Genomic DNA, 23,780 nt, shown 5'->3' on the forward strand with positions numbered 1-23,780 from the left:
TATTTCTATGTGCTGTGGATCTTTTTATTCGTGGAGGTTTGTTTATATGCAACGGAGTGTAATTTTTTCCGGTAACCAACAGGGAGGGGGGGTAACGGCAACATTGAACTGAAGAAGTTGATTCTTGGTAAGACATCCATCTTAACTATTGACGCTCGGGCCTGTACTGAGTTTTTTAGTTTTGACCATCTGTCGAAATCATTTGTGATTCTATCTAGGATTCCGGTATAATTATACTTCACCGTTTGGCATATAGTGGGGAATATTTCAACTCCAAGACATCTAAAGTGTTCTACCATTAGTATATTTTCTGGGAGGGAGGTAGCCTTCGCAGTGACATTAAGTGGAAGGAATGCCGATTTTGGCCAGTTTATCTTAAATCCAGATAGATTGCCAAAATCATCTATTAGTTTGAGCAGATGAGGCATTGAGGTGGTAGGGTTTTGTATGAATAATATTACTTCGTCCGCATATAAACCAATATGATGCTTTGTGCCCCTAATTGAGATCGGCTCTATGGATTGGGATTGTCTTATATATTGTGCCAAAGGCTCTAGGGATAGAGCAAATAGTCCGGGACTAAGAGGACAACCCTGTCTGGACGAATGCGATACAGGGAAGTGTGGGGAGGTGAATTTACCTGTTATAATCATGGCCGAAGGATCTTTGTATAGTACTTTGATCATATTAATGAATCCATCTCCTAACCCCATCCTTCCAAGTACTGCCCATAAATAAGACCATTCTAATCTATCAAAGGCCTTCATCGCATCCAAGGATAATACAGCTATAGGAGGTACGTTATCCTTACTGGCGTCTATCACATGCAGTATCCGTCTAATATTATCCGTGATCAGACGGCCTCTTATGAAGCCTGTCTGATCAGGATGAACTAAAGATGTCATATGCTTTTGAAGTCTGATGGCTAGTACCTTAGCATACAGCTTGAGAACGGTTCCGAGGAGGCTTAAGGGTCTATAGCTACCGCATTCGTTGGGGTCTTTGTCCTTTTTAAGGAGGACAGATATGAGTGCCATATTGACGTCCCTGGGGAAGTTCCCCTCTTTAATTGAGTATAAAATCATATCAAGTAATAGGGGTCCAATTACATCCCAACATGAGAGGTACAGTTCTGGTGGAATACCATCCCATCCAGGAGCCTTACCACTTTGTAATTCAGATATAGCCTCCCTAAGTTCCTCTATTGTAATAGGTGCATCTAACTGTTTAGTGTCTTCCTCTGAAAGTTTAGGTAGGTTAATTTGTGAATCCTATTCCCTACCCACATTTAAACCACTCTCAAAGAGCACCTACGGGAGGCTGCAATTCAAAACTGGGACCGTGATGTAAACAAGACAAACGTATTTATCTGGTCTGCATCACCTTAACAATTGTGTGTATTGAGCCATACTGTATTGTACCCATTCTGCAATCTGTTAAATAAAGTTTTCATTAATTCATTCATTCAAGTTTCCCCGCTCATATGGGCTCCGATGAGTAATGTGCCAAGTGAAATGAAATGTAATTAAGTGAGTAAAGGATCTTTATTATTCATAAGCATGGTTATTACATAATTATAATACAATATTTTCTGAAGTGTCTTTCATGACAATTCATGAAAATGTGAATATTCTTCTCTTTGGTACACCAGCTTTGCTGTCATACACATGTCGGCAATGGGAAACCTCAGAGATACCACCATTATACCCCAGTGCCAATCCTTATTTAGCATCAGATCCAGAGTCAGTTGATGGCAGTCTGGCCATACAGAGGAAGCTGCTCAGTAGTGAGGAACTAAGCATTCATGCCAGAGATAATGAAGAGGCGGCCACACTGATCAGTCGTGTCTGTCCGTCTACATCTGTTTTAAACTATTTTTTAATGAGGAGTGTCCGTTTATTGGACAGGGCTGATGATGTGTCTATCTCCGCCAGATTTGTGTCCATTTTGACGGATAGAAAAGTTTGGAGAGGACAAACTTTTTCAGAACCGGCGGGACACATAATCGTCCGTTAGCAAAGCTGTTGGTTCTGCAAACGCACAGTTACGTTAAGTCAGGTCCTAATGCACAAACCAGCGGACAGAAATACTGCTTTCCTTCCGTTTTGTGCCTGAGGAGTGTGACCACTTCCTTACTTGTCTGTTCTGTAGTAGCAGAACTGTCATCGTTGGTCAAACCTCTTGCCTGATGTCACGCCTCCTGTGCAGTTCATTTTTTAGCTCGAGTGTTGGCTTCAGCTGGAATGAGAATCAAGTGTTAGTAGAACAGTGACCATTATAGTGAATAGGACAGACATACAATCTGTTCACTTATTGTAGTTTCTTTAACCCTCTGAGACGAACATCTCTTTTGAGGTGGTTGTGCAGGGTGAGGACAGGGGATCCTGAGATTACGTAAATGCAACATTATGTAGTGTCAGAAAACTGGGACCATGAACATTTATTTGAGTCAATTGTTATTCATAAATATGTAATAACATTTTGCCTTTTCAAATGTTGAAGGTTAAGGGTTTGGGACATTGTTAGGGAAACCTATTACAATTTGCAATTACAATTTAGTAATTTAGCCGACGCTTTTATCCAAAGTGACTTACAGATTGTGAACAACATGTCACCAGCAGGGGTACATCTCTGGCAGCTAAGGGTCAGTGCCAATGCCATTGTTTGTCAAATAGAATCAAGCTGCATAGTAGTATAGACATATTATCAAGATAGGTAGTAGTATAAGAATAGTAGCATAGTATTAGGGTTTGTTTTTATTTAGTTTTTTCTCTTCTTTTTTTCAGATATTATTTCAGATATTGTTTGAAGAAGTGTGTTTTTAGTCAATGGCGGAAAATTGGCCGGGTTTCAGCTGTCCTGACCATGATGGGGAGTTTGTTCCACCATTGTGGAGTGACGACTGAGAATAGCCTGCTTCTCTTTGATTACCTCCCAGGAGCTCAGATATTATGGCAATTGTCATGCTAGATTATGTGTAATAAGTTGCTGCACCAGTTTTGGGTTGATTTGGCCAGTTTTGACCACATGGGAATTGAAGAAGAAGAAAACAAGGTAAGGAATGTGTCTAAAAGGCCTGAAAAGGTGTGGCAATATGTCTAAAAGGCTTGAACAGGCGTGGCAATGTGTCTAAGAGGCCGGAACAGGCATGGCAATGTGTCTAAAAGTCTTGAACAGGTGTGGCAAGGTGTCCAAAAGGCCTGAACAGGCGTGGCAATGTGTCTTACTGGTGTAGTCCTGCGGTACGAGTATGTACAGTATGAATATGAATACTAGGTGTACCATCGCCTAGCCGCTCTTACTGGTGTAGTCCTGCGGTACGAGTATGTACAGTATGAACATTATGTTGATGTATGTCCTGTTTTTTAATAACAGGGACCATGATGGAAGTGTGGAAATAAGTGCTTGCATTTTATCATGTTTTTATCCCTTGGATGATGTCTCTAATCCACAATAAAATCAATCAATCAATCAAAACTGGTGTAGTCCTGCGGTACGAGTATGTACAGTATGAATTAGGGCTGCACGATTTTGGGAAATAATCTAATTGCGATTTTTCTGACAGATATTGCGATTATAATAAAAAAATATATAAGCAGCCCCACAGAGGTTTAATGTAAAATGCGGCTTGCATCTGGCCTACGCGGTGGGTCTTTTCGGGACACCAAGCCTGAAAATGTTTATTTTTACCTGGGAATCGATACCGCCAGGGCCGGACTGGGGAAATAATTCATACCGGGAGATATAGCGCGAAATATAGCCCCAATCAGGCCACTTTTTAAGCGGGGGGTCTGGGAGTCCCCCACCAAGAAATTTTTTGTTACAAAGACTTAATTTCCTGCATTCTGGTGAATTTTAGTGCATGTGAATCACAAACTAATGAGCCAACAATTGCTTAGTACAATGTACTGTTATGAACCTCAAATAAAACTGTTGTGGCACTAGCAATGCTACTCTCTCCACCTTCAAAAAGAAAAAAGCAAGAGCACAACATATTTTTCTATTTACTATTATAATACAGTTAACCACTCTCTCCTGTAAGGGCTTTTCTATTTCTTTGTTTTATCCCTCTCTCCTCCACCCTTTCTCTTTCTTCCACTGTCCATCTTGACATCAACGTTAATTGACTTTCGCTCTACTGTATCTCTCCCGAGTCCCTCACTACCTGGCTCATTGCCTGGCTGTTATTCTGCATCTGAGTGCCATCTGCCATTCCATTCGCCGCCGCTGTCAATCAGTTGTATCGCCTGGTCCCGCCTCCACCAATCACAAGCGGTAGCACGGCTCCATTGTGTGTGTGATCCTCGTGAGGGAGCGAGTCAGATAGTTCTCCAACTCTGTCGCAGACAGTGAAATCCTGGTTGTTCCCCACCCACCTAAGTTATCTAACTATCGCGCCGCGCCGCCGCCACACCTAGAAACAATGGCCTGGCAAAAAATAAATAAAAATGAGAATAAAAAAAAGAATTTAATATATATATATATTTTTTATATAATTTCTTTTTTTAATTATCTGTGCAGTACAGGCTACCGGGAAAACTCCCGGTGCTCCCGATGGCCAGTCCGGGCCTGGATACCGGTACCCAACGGTACCTTTTTTTCCTGTACTTTACTCTCCCTCTCTGAAGTCTAAACTTCACAACACACAATCTAAAACCCCTTACCTCCCTCTCCCAAACCGATCTTGTATCTCAATGGGACTTCCTGGTTAAAAAATAAAATAAATGAAATTAAATTAAAAATAAAATGCGATTTTTTATTTTTTGCGATTTGATAATTGCATCATTCCAAATCGCGATTTTGATAAAAAAATCGATTAATCATGCAGCCCTAGTATGAATACTAGGTGTACCATCGCCTAGCTGCTCTTACTGGTGTAGTCCTGTGGTGCCATGGGTCTGGAGAGGACCTTTCTGAGGGCCTCCAGCCACTCTCTCTGCTCCCGCTCCTGCTCACACGTGAAGACAAACTGCCGGTCCGGGGTCTCCAGTGAGACGCCACACTTCCACTTGTTTCCCTGAGCGTTCTTGGGAACGCATTCATTCACCGAGTAGCCGTTGCTCTCTGTGCCTATGAACACCGTCCCCAACTCCTCAGCGTCCTGCGTTGAGAGGTACGAACTCAGGATCGGGTGTCGGAAATGTTTGTCAGCAACAAAGCACCACAATCCAACAACAATACACCAACAACTGTACAGCTGCAGTATGTAACAATTGACAACGATGATCAAGATAAGCATGGAAATAATATAAATATTGCACATATCGGCACATGCCAGTGTGCACAAATGCACACACACAATGGTTACAGGAAAGCAACTCTGCAAAACGACATGCATCTAATTCATATCCTACGGCAGTGTTTTTGAACAGTACAACAGATATGGAAAGGAGCCAACAGAGGGAGCCATTCCTCAGCTATTGAAGTTTTCAAAAATACTGCTCGTCACTGCTGTCTGCTACTGCTGTTCACTTTTGACATCCTGAAATCCAGACGACGGAAACTGGACATAATCCAAGCAGTGTTTCCATTTCCAATCAGCAACACTAACACTAAAACTATCGCCTTAAGGCTTAATTAAACTAGATCAATGTTGTTTTGTGGTGTTGCCTATAACAGTACATATTACCCGATTCCCATTTGGTATTTACAGTATAATTACTCGATTGAGCATCTGAATGGCAGACATTAGTGTGGTAGTTCTTACCAGCTGGCCTTTGAAATAAAGCAATTTCCTATCCTGGGAGTCCAAGATGAACCATCTCTTTTTAAATGGCTCCCTTTGCTGTGGAAAATATGATGTACATCAACATGTATGATTCTCACTGTACATGTTAATTAAAGTAAATTAAAGATTGTGGGGTATATTCACATCCATATTTGGGCTCTTTTTTTTTAATGTTTTCAGTCATCATCAATCAGAATGTACCTGTAGGTCTGTTTAATTTGTGCTTACAAACTTCACCAATGTAAACCAACAAAAAACATACATACAAAACCGTATACAGACCCCCAAATACAGCAAAGACTATTTAGGAACTTATATTTAACTGTTATCTTCGTATTAGTTGTCTTAGCGTTATTCAAGAACTTAATCAACTCAAGAATGAAAATGTCCATTGCTGTTCTTTTACATTTGGTGGTAGGGCTACCCACATTAGTTTACATTTGGATTACGGATGGGCCCTTTAAAATCACACCACATGCCAGATGAGCAGGTTCAGTAATCCTCACAGCTTACCTCCTGCTACCTCGAGTACAACACTCTGCTGCACCACTAGACACTCACTGCACCTTCCTCCACTGCCAACACCTAACTATATTAATAATATTATACTCATCACTGGTATACTGTACATATGGATATTGATATGTGTAGTCTACTGTCTATTGCTTGTCATGCTCTCCCTGCACACTGAGGCCATGTTGTCATTGCACCATGTGTCTGTCGAATTGTGGAACTTTGAAAGCCGCATGTGGATATTTCTCTATGCCGTTGTTACTTTGACAAATCCCTGTCCATTCATTGTGTCTCTCTCTGGGACTGAATGTGTCTTATGAGACAATTCATATCTACCCACTATTAGACCAGTCTTTTCTAATGAGATAATTCATATCTAAAGCCAGACCAGTCTTTTCTAATGAGATAATTCATATCTAAAGCCAGACCAGTCTTTTCTAATGAGATAATTCATATCTAAAATCAGACCAGTCTTTTATAATGAGATCATTCATATCTAAAATCAGACCAGTCTTTTCTAATTAGATAATTCATATCTACCATTGGGCCAGTCTTTTCCATGAATCCCTCCTTGAGGTAGTTTCTGGTTATCTTTGGTATCAGCTGACAGAGAGGACAATAAAGAAGACACATTTATGTACAAAAAAAGAAAATGTTTAAGAGATGTTCTTCTGACACCATATCAAGGAGCTCTCATAGTTGTGCAAATTATACTTTTGATTAATCGTACTGACTATCTGCCATCGATTATAGTTGCCTGCCTGAGCTGGGAATATCCTCAAATGTTATCGACTCTTTTAAACAGTAGCCTGCACATTATATGGCATACTACATTTTAAACCACACATCTAAACTGAAAATAACAAACCAATAGTTACTGCAAGACCATTGTGGTAAACTCTTACCACTTCCCCAATATAATAACAGCAAATGTCAAGTCACAGTATTTGCTTCAGAAAGGTATGGATGGTTTCAGTGGAATGCGTTGCTAGGGAACAGTTTGGATTGTTTTCCTGTCAGCTATTGATATTAGCAAATACTGTAACTTGGGTCCATTTGGAATGTTTATGTTTTCAAGTTGAAACCATCTCACAGTGAATAAAGTCTATGAAAATAACTTGCAAAAGACAATTGACAATGTTCAATGCCAAATTAATTCATGTCCAATCAAAATGATTAAACCCCTCCGGTGCATAACAAGTGCCCTTATGGAACATTAATAAGATTAATGTTTTTTTTAATAATTTGGTCCAATTTCCTTCAAAAATACAAACTAGTCCTGTAGTTTAGCATAAGCCTATTCATCTTAATAAAGTATCCATATTAAGAAAAATTTGAAGGCTATAAAATAAAGACTAGAAGCAAAACTAGAACAGACATGTAACCAAAACCAACCAAAAAATTGCATTAGGGGGGAAATACTAAGATATTGTTGAAGACTTACTTCCTGGTCACTCCCCATGGGGTAGGCGGTCTTCAGGTAGGCATAGCGAGCAGCTCGAATAGCATTGTACCATGTGACTACCTCCTGGGGTATGAGAGATACAGAGTGAGTTCCACCACGACAAAGACTTAGGCAATGATTTCATCTGTGTGACATATTGTAGGCATCACCTCAGGGCTCTTGTGGTAAACAAAGATGTTCCTCGTGCGGTTGTCCTGGAGGTAGGTGAGCTGCATGCCGTGGGGGTGGCCAACCTTCTCAGGCTGGAAGGTAGCGTTCAGGTCCTTGATGGAGATCACCGCTTTAGGCCCTTTGGACTCCTGTGGGAACGAGGTGGGAGATCAATTATACATGGTCAAGTTAGGGCTGGGCGATTAATTGGGTTTCAATTTCAATTAGGATTTGGGCCTCCCATCATCATGAAAACAAGATAATCATCCCATCATCATGAAAACAAGATAATCATCCTATCATCATGAAAACAAGATAATCATCCCATCATCATGAAAACAAGTTATATAGTCGTACTGGCGAATCACGTCCTGCTCTTCGCCATCGAGACGTACCTCATCTCCAGTACCTACTGTACTTCATTAACGAAAAAACAAATGCACCCAGCATCTGACCAGGCCCCGCCCCAGTGCCGTACTATAAGGCAGCAGGCGTGGTTACCACTCGCCCTTCCTCTATTTCGTTTCCATCATGGCGGATGCTTGCACCCTGTGAACTAGCGTTATGTAAAGTATAGAGAAATTGCGCAATGTTGAGTATTCGCCGGAGATTTGCCAACCCCTGGAATCTTCTCGGCATGTTCCAACGGCACGTCGGGTCTGTCCTGGTGTTTCCTCGTCTTGTGGCAGTAGATCGAGGGACAGCGTGCGAGGTTTGGCTATCGAGCTGACTCGCACACAGGTAGGCTCTGTGTCATCAGGCATTAACGCTGGTGTTAGTAATGCTGCGTGTTGTTTTGTTAGACAACCGAGTTGTGTGTCGGTGCCAGGGGCGGGATGTCTGGGTGAACGTCCCTCTGAGTTGGACGTTTTCCAGGCGATCTTGGAGCGCGCTGCTAACACTAATGCTATAATGCTGGGTCACTGTTTTAATGTTCCCCGCCGTGGGATGTCACCGCTTTTCCCTCCTCTTAACCGGTTCATTGATGAAGGTCAGTCGGTAGCTAATGTGGGGGGTTTTGCTGAGACTTATTTACCCTTTTTACGGGTGAACGGTGTCCCACCCGGAAGCCGACGCTTGAGAGCAGGTCGGCCCGGCAGGTGGCAGTATGGACTGATGAGAGTTATACTGCCACAGGATGGAATTTAGCTGCGGCCAGTGTTGTGGCTCAGCTGACTGTTTTTCTGTCCACATTAGCGTCGGGTAGTGGGGCTACAGGACCAGCCGACGCTGAAAACATTTTGCATGTTTTTGGTGTTATAGAGATCTTGAATCAGTCGCAAGCTATAACTGCGGGGAGGATTAGGATGCTATCAACACTTGTTAATAGGCATTTCTGGTTGGAGCAGTCTCCTCTTGGGGAGGAAGAAAGGTTTCTTCTCCTCACGGCTCCTCTTTCCGCGGAAGGACTCTTTGGTCGTTCTGCGGAGACGCGGGCGGTTGTTGACCTAGGTCCCACACCGCCTCACGCTATGCAGCCGGAGGTTGGAGCACGGCCTCGTCAGCGACTATGGCGAGGCCCTCGACAGGCGGTCATGTTTCCCCCGCCCGTGGTACCCTGGGCGTTGAGTCAACAGGTGTCCACAAGGCCGACAGCCTTGGCGGCCGAGGGATCGGCCATGTTGGATGAGCTCGGCTTGGAATATACAAGCCGTCGCCGTCCTGCCGCGAGCAGCCCGCTCCCCGATCACTCCCTCCCCCAACACCAGCGGAAAAGGGGCTCTGATCCGTTTCCTTTGGCTGCGGGCCGCGAGCCTTCGTTTAAGCGCATGCGGCCCCACGTTTCGCTTCTCATGGGGACAGGGGCTGACACCCAGTTGATGGCTGAGCCTGGGTCTGTCCGTGAGAATGTTGTGCTGTCATGTGGCTCCCTCGCCACGCGTTGGGTGAGCCTGGTGTTACGGCTGCCACTGTCGACAGTGGTCAGCAAGGGGACTCGAGGCCTCTTCGAAAGAATGCTCAGCGCGGGTTACCCCGACCTCGCCTTCGCCAGGCGGGGTATCACGTTGATGCCTCCCACTCCCGCAAGATCGGCAGTGGTCTGGCAGGCGCGCGTGATTTGGGTGGTAGTAATATCACTGCAGGGCTACGGTGTGTAGGAACCCATGGGGTCCTCACGCCTTGCATGTCAGGCTGCAGAACAACTCCTCAGCATGTTCTGGAGGGGTGTTCAGTGGGGGAGCTTTTGTCACCTAGTTTGATGTCAGCTTCTCCCGTATCAAACCGGCCCTTTCTGTCGGGGTCCCCCCTTGGGTGCGATTGCCTCGTGGGTTGTATCAGGGACCGTTGTCCCGATTCCACGTAACCCCCTTGCCCGCACGGTTGGCGGTTTCAGAGGCTACGCACAGCGGGAGGGACCGGGCCGCCTATCTACAGTTCCTTGCGGCCCAGCGCCAGTTGGCGGCGGGTGCGCTCTGGGATTATTATCACATATGGCTACAACAGTGCCATATGTCGAGGTGGATGGAGAGAACGTTGAGGCGGGGGCTTGTCTTGCAGTTCACACAACCCCACCCTCCGTTTTCAGGTTTGGTGCAGACCCTATTGTCAGGGTCAGCAGCAGTGACAGCTCTGGCCGACGAGATCCAATCTCTGTTGGCGAAGCAGGCCGTAGTCGTGGTCCCGAGAGAGGATGCGATGTCAGGCGTCTACTCCCGTTATTTTCTGGTGCCCAAAAAAACGGGAGGTGTCAGACCTATACTGGATCTGTCCGCGTTCAATCGTCTGATTGTGGCGAGACCGTTCAGAATGTTGACCGTCAAACACCTGCTACTCGCTGTCAGGGTGGGAGACTGGTTCACCTCCATAGACCTGAAGGATGCGTATTTTCACATCCCGATTTTCCCTCCTCACAGGAAGTTCCTACGGTTCCTTTTTCAGGGCGTAGCGTACAAATACCAGAGGTTGCCGTTCGGCTACTCTCTGGCCCCCCGCACATTCACCAAGTGACGGGATGGGGGGGGACGTGTCGGACCAACGCAGTAGGGGGCAGCTGGACAATCCATGCTGCCCGGTCTGCCCTGCACATCAATGTGTTGGAATTGAAGGCGGTCCTCCTGGTCCTCAGACGGCTCGCCCACTTGGTGGTAGGCGAGCACGTTTTGGTCAGGACGGACAGTATGACAGCAGCGGCGTATATCAACAGACAGGGTGGAGTACGCTCCACCAGTCTGCACCGGGCGGCGGTCGAGCTCTGGCTATGGGCGTCTTACAATCTGCGAGGTCTGAGGGCGCTCCACATCCCTTGCAAGGAGAATGTGGGCGCGGATGTGATGTCGCGGGGCGGTCCTCATCACGACGAGTGGGAACTGCGTCAAGACGTAGTCAGGCAGATCTGGGATCACTTCGGGGAAGCTTCAGTGGATCTGTTTGCGAGCAGACGATCTCACAAGTGCCCCTTGTGGTTCTCGGTCAGTCGGGAGGACGATCCTCCCTTGGGGATGGATGCCTTCTCGGTGTATCCATGGCCGCCCGGGCTTCTGTACGCCTTCCCCCCCTCACACCTGATAGGTCAGTTGTTGGAGCGGGTACGGTGGGAGCACAGGACCTTGATCCTGGTTGCGCCGGACCGGGGCACAGCTGTGTGGTTCCCGGTCCTGATCCAGCTATTGGTAGCCCCGCCGTGGCCTGTTCCTTGGTCATCGCGGGCCCTCTCTCAAGCGGCCGGGTCGCTGTGGCAGCCCCCTATGCTGGGCCAGCCCCCTGTGCTGGGCCAGCCTCTGATGGTTTGGCTGGTGAGAGGGTGAGTCTGGAGAGGATGGACCCTTCTGTGGTTGACACCATCCGGAATGCGCGTGCTCCCTCCACTATCGCGCTTTACGCGGGTAGGTGGCGTATGTTCCAAGAGTGGTGTAACTGAGGGGTACAATTCCCTGACTGTATTAATCAAGTATGGTATCATTAAACCACTACCGTCTTATGTACATTATACTGGCCATACCGTACACGAGTATATGATGAGAACACTTCCCCACAATGAATCGGTTCTACACAAAGTTGTCTTTAAGTATTTATTAGCAGCAAGAATACATAATATACTTTAATTGAATGCACTTGTAAGGCAAAGGAATGTGCGTAGGCAAATCAATAATGAATGTCCATTCTCATATTACGCATGAGATAATAATACAACTTGAATATTAGGAATTATATCTAGGGGATACTGGTAGGGGGGTTCCTACCGGTTGTAAGCCAGCAGGGGGAGCAAATGCTCTAATGCAAAGTCTGGTTCAACGGGGACTCAATAAGCTCCTGCTCGGGGAGGCGGTATTACTCCCTGGATCAGCGGACGAAAGGCAGCCGCTGTAATCCCAGTATGTGTGCAGCACAGGTGGAAGCCGGTCAGCCTCTCCAATAGAGACGGGCTCGAATGATGTTCCTCGCGGTAGATCCCACAGCAGTGGGTGTAGACGACTCTTATCCGATCCAACAGCCTGGTTCAAAGCAATAAGAATAATAATCCAGCCGGAGAGGGGCTCTGCATTCACCGGTGTAGATCCTCCGGTGCGCGGCACTTCACATTAACTCAGTTGAACTTGACGTTATTCAACCAAGCTCTGATCCTTTACTATCCTATTCGCACGCGGCTATAAGTGCTCTATTTAGACGCACGGTTGCTCCCTTCACTTGGTCGTTGACTCGTGATGAAGGCTTTACTAGTAAGGAGCGAACGATACGTTGAACAAACGTATTAGGATAAAACAAGACTCTATTTTGGGGCAATACGGGCCCACTTCACAGCACGTTGTATCGTAGTGTGAGGCTTCAACTTGTTACTAAGACTCGAACTGAACTGAACTACTTCTGTATTCACCTGCGCCATATTTATATGTACGGGGAATAAACTAGTGCCAACCTTATTTCTGTCTCGTAGTCCTGGGCAGAACCGGGCATGTACAGACATGTCTTGACGGTAGCTTTGAACTCGACTCTGGGGGTAAGACACTGGCGCTGGTGGCACGCCATCCAATAAGAGAACGAAATATTATGGTCTGTAGTAGGCTAAAGGGATATTCCGTGTATATGTACAAAGAATACACAAGGGATATCAAACGATATACAAATATTATGCAATATATATCAATCAATAAATACATATATTCGGTTTAATCTGACCCTTTGTAACAGCCGCCTCCTAATTAGTCCCACCTAATTAGCTAAGCAGAGACAGATTAACCGCACTGTCCACTACTCAATGTCCGTTGTGAGGGTAGGCAGTTCACAAAGTCAGTGGGTCATGGTCGTCATTAAGCGAGTCGGGGAGCCTTGGCGACTCTATCAGCCTCGCCACGGGTCGGTTGTAGGTCCGCCCTTGGACGAGCAATTCTGCCGCTCTGACCTTTCCGTCGGCACCAGTGGTCACTTTGCTTACGCGGCCGGCCTGCCACGCAGCTCGGGGTAGTGACTGGTCTATGGTCATGACGACTGGACGGGATGAAGGGGGGCTTAGGAGGAAGCGGGCCTGAGACTGCTTTGATCTGTGCTTGGCTGTGCCTCCTCCTCCTCCGTCTGTTTCTCTTGTTTGCTCTGTACCCCGTCTGAGGAGGGGCCGGTTCCGGCCGCCCCGTCAAGGAGTCGCTTGGGGTGCTGGGTTCGAGGTCAGCTACGTCTGAAGCGCAGCTGAGGGGGGTGGAGTTCCGAACTCCCTCTGGTGCCCACGGTTCTCTCACGGGCCTCTCGCTTAATGTCAATAGCCTCTGCTGTACGAGGGAGTGGCCGGTGTCGCTCGCCTTTGTGTGTAGGCAGCGTGTAGACGTGGGTTGACTGTCAAGTCCGTAGAGGGGGCCCTGGAGCGTCCATCCCAGTCGGGTCTGAACCGCGACTGGGCATCCTTTGGGTCCGATGTGGGCCGCCTCAATTGGGAGAATGAGGTCCGCGTGGTCGGAGCTGATGAGCAGGGTCGGTGTGGCGCCGTCGATAAGCGGTATAGGTAGTTGACGTAGGTGCACATACTTAGCCATCAGCTGTGGGATGGGGTAGGTGTACTGAGACAGGCCTATGTCGTGGCTGGTGAAGACGTTGGTTATACTATACTGCTTCTCGGGCTGGTCCACCGCTGCTATCTTGACCTTTGATCATGAAGACCTTTTCACCTTTTATGGTCTTCTGGTCCCTTCTGATGGTGCGTATGGTCATGGTATCTTTGACACCCCGCAGGCCCAACTGGGCTGCTGCGGAAGCGAGGAGGAGAGTCTTTTCAGACCCATCGTCCAGGACGGCGTAAGTGTCCAGGACCTTGTCCTCGTAGCTCAGGAGCACTCTGACCACTTTGAGGAGCACTCGGGGGGTCCCGCTCTGCTTGGGGTCTATGTGGAGCACTCCTGTCTCGGGGGGGTTGTCACCTGTCTGTGGTGACACAGAATCTATATGGTGCGAGTCGCACCGTGACTCCCAGTGTCTGCTGTAGCAGTCGGGACACCAGGGAGCGGTCTGGTGGAACTTTGGTGCTGGTGCCACCGCCTCGGCATGGTACATTACCGCGACGGGCCCACTCTGTTGTCCTGGCTGACGCCTGTTGATGTCATGCAGGACCTCCAAGTGGGTGCCACCGCACCTGCTGCACTTCTTCTTCAAGCGGCACTCAGCTGCTAGGTGGCTGCGCGCGCAGCGGAAGCAGCGGCGGTGGTCCTTGATCCACTGACTCACCTCGTCCGTGGTCAGCTTCCCGAAAGTGTCGCATTGGTACAGCCGATGTTCTCCCTCACAGTACTGGCACTCAATCTTCCACTGGTCCTCTTTCGTCGAGGGGGTGTTGTGGTTCTTGTGCTGCGGTACTGATTTGGCTTGGTGCATAACGGTCACCAACCGGCGGTTATCTGTTGATCCCCGAGGTCCGAGTCTTGGGCTTGGTCCACTCCATACGAACGTGTCGAGTCGTAGGCTACTGACCTCCCTGGCGAGGAATTCAGATAGGTCTAGGAGGGATGCCTCTGGACCGTTGGGGTCGCGGTGGTCTCTCTGCCGCCGAAAGCGCTCTTGTCGGGCGGGAGGGAGCTTCTCTAGTATCCTCTCTACATTAGAGTTAGCGTACAGTTCATAGATCCCCTTTTCCTTTTGGGACCCCAGCATCCCTACCAGGGACTGTACCTTGATAGCGAGGTCATCTAATGCTCTGTTGTCTCTGGCTGGGGGGAGACGGTCAATGTCTCTTATCTCCTGTATCACGTAGTCCCATATGCGTCCATAACGTTGGTCGAGGGCTACTAGAGCCGCGGTGTATGGGGTAGTAGAGCTGGAATATGCCAGCGCTATATTGTGCGCTCTGGGCACCTTCAGGTGCTTGAGTAGGATAGCATACTTGTACGGTTCATCTGGTACGTCGGACAGCATAGTCTCTAAGCACATTCGTAGCTCTGTGTACTGTGCTCTGTTCTCGTGTGTGAAGTCCGGGAACGTCGGTGTGCCAAGGTACGATGCCATGGATGACTGGCACATCGGTGAGCGTTGGGGGAGAGGCCTCCTAGGCGAGTCTCCTCTTACGTGTTGTCTTGGGCTGGTACTTGGTGGGTACCAAGGGCCGGGTACCCAGGTGCTGTTCCTCGGGGCTGGCGGTGCGTCAAACTCACCCGTGAGTTGAGTCGGGGGTTTGTAGCGCAGGGCCTCGGGGCTGACTTCTGGGCTGTACTGGGCCTTCTGGTCCAGAGTACGTTGCTGCTGGTCGGGGCTGTACTGGGCCTCCTGGTCCAGCGTACGTTGCTGCTGGTCGGCTTGACATTCCTCCTCTTCCTCCTCCTCTCCCTCTGCTAGGACCTGGAGTCTTCTGTTCAGTCTCTCGGCGTGGTCCGGTTCTTCCCGGTTGCTGGGTCTCGTATGGACCGGCCGGGGAGGGGGTTCGGAGACGTGGGCAGGATCCTCCTGTTGGCGGGGTCCCGGGTCGCTTGGTCGGGTAGGGGAATGTGTCCTAGACCCTTGTCGTGACGATCTCCGGGAGCTCCGTGCGGAGTGACGCCATGGTAATCAATTTGTCCATCAGCTGCGCCTGCAGCCGGTCGCGCTCTGTCTCGCGCTGGGCATGGGCGGCGTCGCGCGCTGCTTCGCGCTGGGCATTGGCAGCGTCGCGCTGCGCATTGGCTGCGGCGTGCTGCGCATCGGCGCGGCTTCTCTCAATGTTCTCTTCTGTCTGGAGGCGTCTGGTCTCCAGTCTTATGCGGTCGTCTTCACTCCTTTGTTGCGCCTGGAAGCGCTCTCGCTCGGCTGCAAAATGTTCGCGCTCGCGCGTCTGTTGCGCTTGAAGTCGATCGCATTTGGTGGAGGCTGCCAGGGTGGCGATGAGTGCCTGCGCCAGCATCTTGTCCGCCTCGCTGGGGGAAGACGCCGGTCGAGGTGATCGGCTTCCGGCAGTGCTCGTTGGAGATCTGTTCTCCGGGCGCGCCCCGAGGTCCGTCTCCTGGGCGCGCTTCTCTTCTGGTAGTGGGTCGGGTTCCGTCCCTGGAGCGCTTTCTTTATCCTGGAGCTCTCCGGGGGCTGTCCCGTTGGCGTTGTCTGGGGGTAAAGTCATGTCATGTCCCTCCTGGTCCCCCCCGTGAGCTTGGTCAGTTACGTTAGAACCCACTAGGGTCTCTACTGCCTGGTCGGTAGGGTTAGACATAATTTTACTATCCGCTTTAGTTACTTTATCCGTATTTAACTTCCTTTTAAAGCTAGGTATTGGACTGACAGTGTATGCCTCTAGATAGGGAGGTGGCTGCCGTCTGCGCTGCGGGCGTTCTAGCTCGGGAGAACCGTTTGTGGAGTGTTCATCATCGGCCATGTTAATATTAATATTATATTAATATTACGCTAATTCTTATCCGGGGCTCGAAGGACCAATTGTAACTGAGGGGTACAATTCCCTGACTGTATTAATCAAGTATGGTATCATTAAACCACTACCGTCTTATGTACATTATACTGGCCATACCGTACACGAGTATATGATGAGAACACTTCCCCACAATGAATCGGTTCTACACAAAGTTGTCTTTAAGTATTTATTAGCAGCAAGAATACATAATATACTTTAATTGAATGCACTTGTAAGGCAAAGGAATGTGCGTAGGCAAATCAATAATGAATGTCCATTCTCATATTACGCATGAGATAATAATACAACTTGAATATTAGGAATTATATCTAGGGGATACTGGTAGGGGGTTCCTACCGGTTGTAAGCCAGCAGGGGGAGCAAATGCTCTAATGCAAAGTCTGGTTCAACGGGGACTCAATAAGCTCCTGCTCGGGGAGGCGGTATTACTCCCTGGATCAGCGGACGAAAGGCAGCCGCTGTAATCCCAGTATGCGTGCAGCACAGGTGGAAGCCGGTCAGCCTCTCCAATAGAGACGGGCTCGAATGATGTTCCTTGCGGTAGATCCCACAGCAGTGGGTGTAGACGACTCTTATCCGATCCAACAGCCTGGTTCAAAGCAATAAGAATAATAATCCAGCCGGAGAGGGGCTCTGCATTCACCGGTGTAGATCCTCCGGTGCGCGGCACTTCACATTAACTCAGTTGAACTTGACGTTATTCAACCAAGCTCTGATCCTTTACTATCCTATTCGCACGCGGCTATAAGTGCTCTATTTAGACGCACGGTTGCTCCCTTCACTTGGTCGTTGACTCGTGATGAAGGCTTTACTAGTAAGGAGCGAACGATACGTTGAACAAACGTATTAGGATAAAACAAGACTCTATTTTGGGGCAATACGGGCCCACTTCACAGCACGTTGTATCGTAGTGTGAGGCTTCAACTTGTTACTAAGACTCGAACTGAACTGAACTACTTCTGTATTCACCTGCGCCATATTTATATGTACGGGGAATAAACTAGTGCCAACCTTATTTCTGTCTCGTAGTCCTGGGCAGAACCGGGCATGTACAGACATGTCTTGACGGTAGCTTTGAACTCGACTCTGGGGGTAAGACACTGGCGCTGGTGGCACGCCATCCAATAAGAGAACGAAATATTATGGTCTGTAGTAGGCTAAAGGGATATTCCGTGTATATGTACAAAGAATACACAAGGGATATCAAACGATATACAAATATTATGCAATATATATCAATCAATAAATACATATATTCGGTTTAATCTGACCCTTTGTAACAAGTGGTGTAAGGTAATCATCCCACGATCATGAAAACAAGATAATCATCCCATCATCATGAAAACAAGATAATCATCCCATCATCATGAAAACAAGATAATCATCCCATCATCAAGAAAACAAGATAATCATCCCATCATCATGAAAACAAGATAAGCCTCCCACGATCATGAAAACAAGATAATCATCCCATCATCATGAAAACAAGATAATCATCCCATCATCATGAAAACAAGATAATCATCCCATCATCATGAAAACAAGATAAGCCTCCCACGATCATGAAAACAAGATAATCATCACACGATCATGAAAACAAGATAAGCCTCCCACGATCATGAAAACAAGATAATAAAGATAAAACGATTTTCATCATTTTGTCTTTATTCACAACACACCCTTCCATCACAGCGGTGCGCTCCGCCCCTCCCCCCAAGTCCAAACAGCAGTTTCTCATGTTGAGGGAGCGTTTCGCCAATTGTTTTATTGTTTTTGTCACGCTATTGTTGTGACATCATGACTTGTAATGGGCCATGCTTAAAAAAATTTGCTTGAAAAAAGTATCTGGAAACTCACGTCGTCCTTGTTGTAGTAGGTCAGGTTGAACTCCCGCTCTGACAGAACAAACTTCCTCTTTAAAAACTGTCCGTTCTCTTTTCCTTTCTTCCACAGCACCCCTTCATAGAAACCTGGAGTCAACCCAAGAAATGGACAGACTCAGTCAACTCAGTTATCAGGCAACGTTAGCACCCATGCGTCTCCCTTCAGGGAAAATATGTTGGGGTTCGTTTCCTGGGTTTTGAAATAATGCGTTGGCTCTCTGTGTGTGTGTGTGTGTGTGTGTGTGTGTGTGTGTGTGTGTGTGTGCGTATGTGTGTGTGTGTGTGTGTGTGTGTGTGTGTGTGTGTGTGTGTGTGTGTGTGTGTGTGTGTGTGTGTGTGTGTGTGTGTGTGTGTGTGTGTGAGTGAATGTGTACACACAACACAACAGTAAGGAAATTTGTATTGGACTCAACTGCTGCACACATAGTCACATACTGTAGCTGCCTCCATAAAGTATTTTTTTTAAACAAGCAGCATAAACAAAGCAACAGATACTGTAGCATCACAACCACAAATACTGCTCATATTACACAACCAGTGATTTCATTAGGAGACATCTCCCTAATCGTTATTCTAATTTAAAATGTTTTCATCTGTGCTTAGTTTTGTTTTGTGGGAATTCGCAATGACTTATTATTGGTGTGCTTATGTTCACATCTATCTTGTTCTGTCTGATTAGAATTCTTGCTTGTTTTTAAACTGTTTTTCTTTGAATTTTTTGTATGTTGTATGTTTTGTAAGTCGGACTCCAGGTAGACTAGTCTACTAATGCGTCAACTAATGGTCCAAATAAACTAAAACTAAACTAAAACAGTGATAAGAACAGCAACATATTGCACAAGCTCTCATCTTATCACAAATCTTTGCACAACCACACGCATGTGTAAAGAAATTATTTTTTTCTCATGTGACTCTGTGGGCATGTTGCTCATGAGTGTGTTTCTCCAATACAAAAGGAACCCCAGTTGGAAACTGAGAATACGCTTTAGATTGAATATTTGAAATGCAGAAGTCAAGGGAATTGTGCATATTTATGTAGTACATATAGTACATGTACAAATACCCCAAATCAACCGGGACAAAGGTCACGTCACCTGTGGTATAGCCCAGCGGAGGATACTTGGTTTGTCCTGTGAATTCCAGCCTCTCGTATTTAGCTCGAATCCACTGCTCTCTTAAGACACTGGGTTGAGGAAATGAGCAAAGATAAGAAAACAAAAAGATCTTACAGTGCAAGTAGAACAACTTCTCAGGGGCACCGGGCACGGGATTCATAAACGTGTTAATCCCAGGACCCAATAAATAAACTAGGTATTGAAAACATAGATGTCACTCTTGTCATCCTTATTGGTCTCAATCCCATAGTGTTTGAAATAATTGCCTCTAGGGGACTGGTCATTGATTTGAGTCACTAGCAGGAATTAAATGTATCCCTAAATGTCACAACAGACGATACATTCATTTATTTCTCAGAGGTTCCACTTCTCTTTATTTGACAACAGTACATGGCTGTTTCCTTCCCCTAGACTCCTGGCAGTTCCACGCAGCCCACAACTATACAAAAAAATGTAAAATAAATTTTTAAGAGTACATGCGGTCAAGTGAAATTAAACTAGTTTCAGTAAGTGGTCACAGATGTAGAGATGTAGATGTTTTTGGAGGTCATGAGAGGTTACCCCCACACACAAAAAAGGACAGAAAATAAAAACACGAATACGAAAAAACAATACTTACGCACAGTCGCCTTGCTGTGGTCGATAGTAGTACACTGGAACAGCTTTCTCATACTGGCCTCGGGCAACAGCATTGCCATTGGATTTCATGTACTACAGTCATCCAAAAACAGGAACAGATTACACCAAAGCATGGTTCGGTTTTGGGTTAAAACTTCCCATACTCAATAGCTCAAACTAAGATATGAATAGTGTCTGGAACGACGTATTGGCAGTGAGTAGGACACATTAACACGTGAGTAGGACACAAGACAGTGTAAACAATATAACGTTATGTGAATAAACCGCGAAATAATAACTAATTCCTTGGTCAATAGAAGTCTCTGTGATACTTTCTGAATATGATTTGGGAGGGTTATAATAGAAGAAAGACAGTGTAAACAATATAACGTTATGTGAATAAACCGCGAAATAATAACTAATTCCTTGGTCAATAGAAGTCTCTGTGATACTTTCTGAATATGATTTGGGAGGGTTATAATAGAAGAAAGACAGTGTAAACAATATGTTTGACGTATTTTAACACACACCTAGGCTGACGACCCGAGCTATTATTATGCAAAGACAAGTACTTTAGCGAGTGGGTACTTGGCCCTTGCAGGGCAAGAATGCGACCCCCATCTACTGCTCTTTGCATAATAATAGAACAGGTAGTCAGACTCAGCTCTTTGGACGGTAAAACGTGGGGGGGACACTTTCCGCCGTCCCCGGCGTCAAATACGCCCCTGCACACAATCATTCATACCTCCACCAGCTCATCCTCCCAAAAGTCAAGGATGATGGACTTGACACGGCTGGACAGGTTGCGGTGGATCCCCGAACAGTTCAGACACACAAACACACCCAGATTGTAGGATGCCCAGTCTGGATCTAGAGGGTGTTGCAGAGAGGAGGGGATGTTCTCATACACATTGCTTATCACTAATATCTAACCCTATAGGGTGGGAGTGTGTGTGATGTTTGATTGATCCAGTTCACATTGATTCCATTCGTTGTTAATTCCCTCAATGGTATAGTAGTACTGTGGCCAGCTACAATGTGTTGCTGGACTGAGATAGACTGATTGATTGATTGATTGAAAAGTTTATTAACAGATTGCAGAATGGGTACAGTACAGTACAGCTCAATACATACAATTGTTATGGGAATGCAGACCAGAGAAAGACTTTCGTCTCGTTTACATCAGGGTCCCCCATTTTCAATTCATCATAAATCAGACCGTGTAGAACCAAAAGTTAGAGGTATTGACATAAGTAAATAAATGGAGGTAATAATAGTATAGCATGCCTGGCAGCTGGCACACACACATTGGGGCGACAGCGGCTCAGGGGGTAGAGCGGTCGTCTGGTAATCGGAAGGTTCCCGTTCGATTCCCGCTCCTCCCGGCAGCGTGTCGAAGTGTACTTGAGCAAGACACTTGACTTAACCCCTAACTGCGCGCGATGAGGTTGGCACCTTGCACGTTTGCCTCCGCCGTCGGTGTGTGAATGTGAGGCATAATTAATAATAAAGCGCTTTGGATAAGAGGCATATAAATGCAGTCCATTTACACAATATTTGACCACACCACCACGTTTAAAGAAATAAGTCTAGAGTAGTTTAACATTGATATAGTGCTAGACAGTACTGCTAGCCTGATACTTACCAGGCGCCCCACAATCAGCGCATCGACTATTGTCCGGCTGTTTCACCCATTCCAGTAAAATCCGTTTGTTTCTCTCTCGGTTCGCCATTGTGTTGTAAATAGAGTTTATATTCTGAATATCGCGACACTAGGCATATTATGGTCGCATGATGTTTTTACACGTGGCTAATTGAAAATAGAAATAAAATAGAAAATAATTAACGTGAGAAAAAGTGACAGGTTGTCGATATGAAAACTGGGAAGTTGTGACACACTGCTCCTGGGCGTCACAAAACGAACTTGTCATCGTGTCCTCCGCTCCCCAACCACTGCAACACGAGACAACAGAACATGAACTGGTCATCTTGTCCTCCAGTCCCAAGTCCCAACCACTGCAACACGAGACCAACAGAACATGAATGTATGTGAATTGAAAATGGGGGACCCTGATGTAAACAAGACGAAAGTCTTTCTCTGGTTTGATTGATTGATTGAAAACTTTAGATAGCAAAATGGGTACAATACAGTACAGCTCAATACACACAATTGTTAAGGGGATGCAGACCAGAGAAAGACTTTCGTCTTGTTTACATCAGGGTCCCCCATTTTCAATTCATCAGGACATTTATGACATACCAGATTTGCTAGTACAGTACTGTTTGTGATACAAAAAGAGTCCAGAAAAGGGAGTATTGTAGTGACTGTACATAATTCACACGGAACTCGTTGGGAATGGTAGTTCCCCCCGGACGATTTATAGGGTGGCACTTCCGGCCACCGGCATTCTTATTTTACGGTCGATACGACTACGTCGATTTGTTGTTACGCTGATGAATAAAGGAATTAGGTTTAGCTTCGAGACACCGCCTCCGACTCCTTCTTCTCAGCGCTACACTGGTGACCCTGACATTAGTCTCGAGGAAGTTTCCGAGACGGAGAATACGGCGAACATGGCAAACAACGCTGGTTTTCTCAGACTGCCTGAGTTTTGGGAGCAGTCGGCGGCCGCGTGGTTCGCCCAGGCGGAGGCGCAATTCGCCCTACGGGGAATCGTGGATGACGCCGCTCGATACTTCCACGTCGTCTCGAGTCTGAACAACACTACGGCGGCGAGAACGGTAGGCTTCATTACCGCTCCGCCGGCCCGGGATAGATATGAGGCGTTTAAGACGCACCTGCTCAGGATTTTTGAGTTGTCGCCGTCTGAGCGGGCCCGACTCTTGTTGGATATACGTGGCTTGGGAGACAGCAAGCCGTCGGCGCATATGGAAATGATGCTGAATCTACTGGGCGCCGAGCAGCCGAACTTTTTATTTAAAGAGCTGTTCCTCAGACACATGCCGCCACGGGTACAGACGGCGCTGGCCAATACAAACATTGTGGATCCCCGTGCTCTGGCGGAGGAGGCAGATCGGTTCTACCTGGCCACGCAGCACTTAGCCCCAGAGGTGCTGGCCCCGACACGGGCGCACATGCCCAGAGGGGGAGGGGCGAAGATGGAGAGGGGCGCCGCGGCCGACGGCAATAATGACACAGGCCTGTGTTATTTCCATGCACGCTTCGGCGCGAAAGCAACGAAGTGCCGCCCGCCTTGTACTTTTGTCAGGGCGGGAAACGCCAACACCTGCGCCCAGTAGCGGCCGTGAGCGCAGGTACGTCGAACAGGCTACTCTTCATTAAGGACACACTCTCTGGTCGAGAATTCCTCTGCGACACCGGAGCACAGAGGAGCGTCCTACCGGCGACGGTGGTGGACACCGCCGGCGGGGGGGGGGGTCCGCGACTGACGACCGCCAACGGTAACCCGATCCACACCTACGGCACGAGGACCGTGGAGTTGTGTTTCGGGGGACAGCGGTTCACGTGGCAGTTTGTCACGGCC

General features: G+C 47.2%; 1 protein-coding gene across 1 annotated transcript; it reads right to left on the minus strand.

The window, feature by feature from the left end:
• Window positions 1–2,136: 2,136 nt before the first annotated feature.
• adap2 (ArfGAP with dual PH domains 2) lies at window positions 2,137–22,007 on the minus strand (the record flags this gene model as incomplete). The annotated part of the gene is made up of 11 exons (XM_084329336.1): window positions 2,137–2,238; window positions 4,873–5,101; window positions 5,708–5,785; window positions 6,782–6,844; window positions 7,686–7,769; window positions 7,856–8,005; window positions 18,516–18,628; window positions 19,636–19,724; window positions 20,276–20,367; window positions 21,020–21,144; window positions 21,920–22,007. 11 exons carry the CDS (start codon window positions 22,005–22,007, stop codon window positions 2,210–2,212), a joined length of 1,140 nt encoding a protein of 379 aa, XP_084185462.1. The 3' UTR covers window positions 2,137–2,209.
• Between the last annotated feature and the right edge of the window lie 1,773 nt (window positions 22,008–23,780).

The sequence above is a fragment of the Notolepis coatsorum genome (genome assembly GCF_963971535.1).
Source record: "Notolepis coatsorum genome assembly, chromosome: 14".
In the NCBI taxonomy this organism is placed as follows: Eukaryota; Metazoa; Chordata; class Actinopteri; order Aulopiformes; family Paralepididae; genus Notolepis; species Notolepis coatsorum.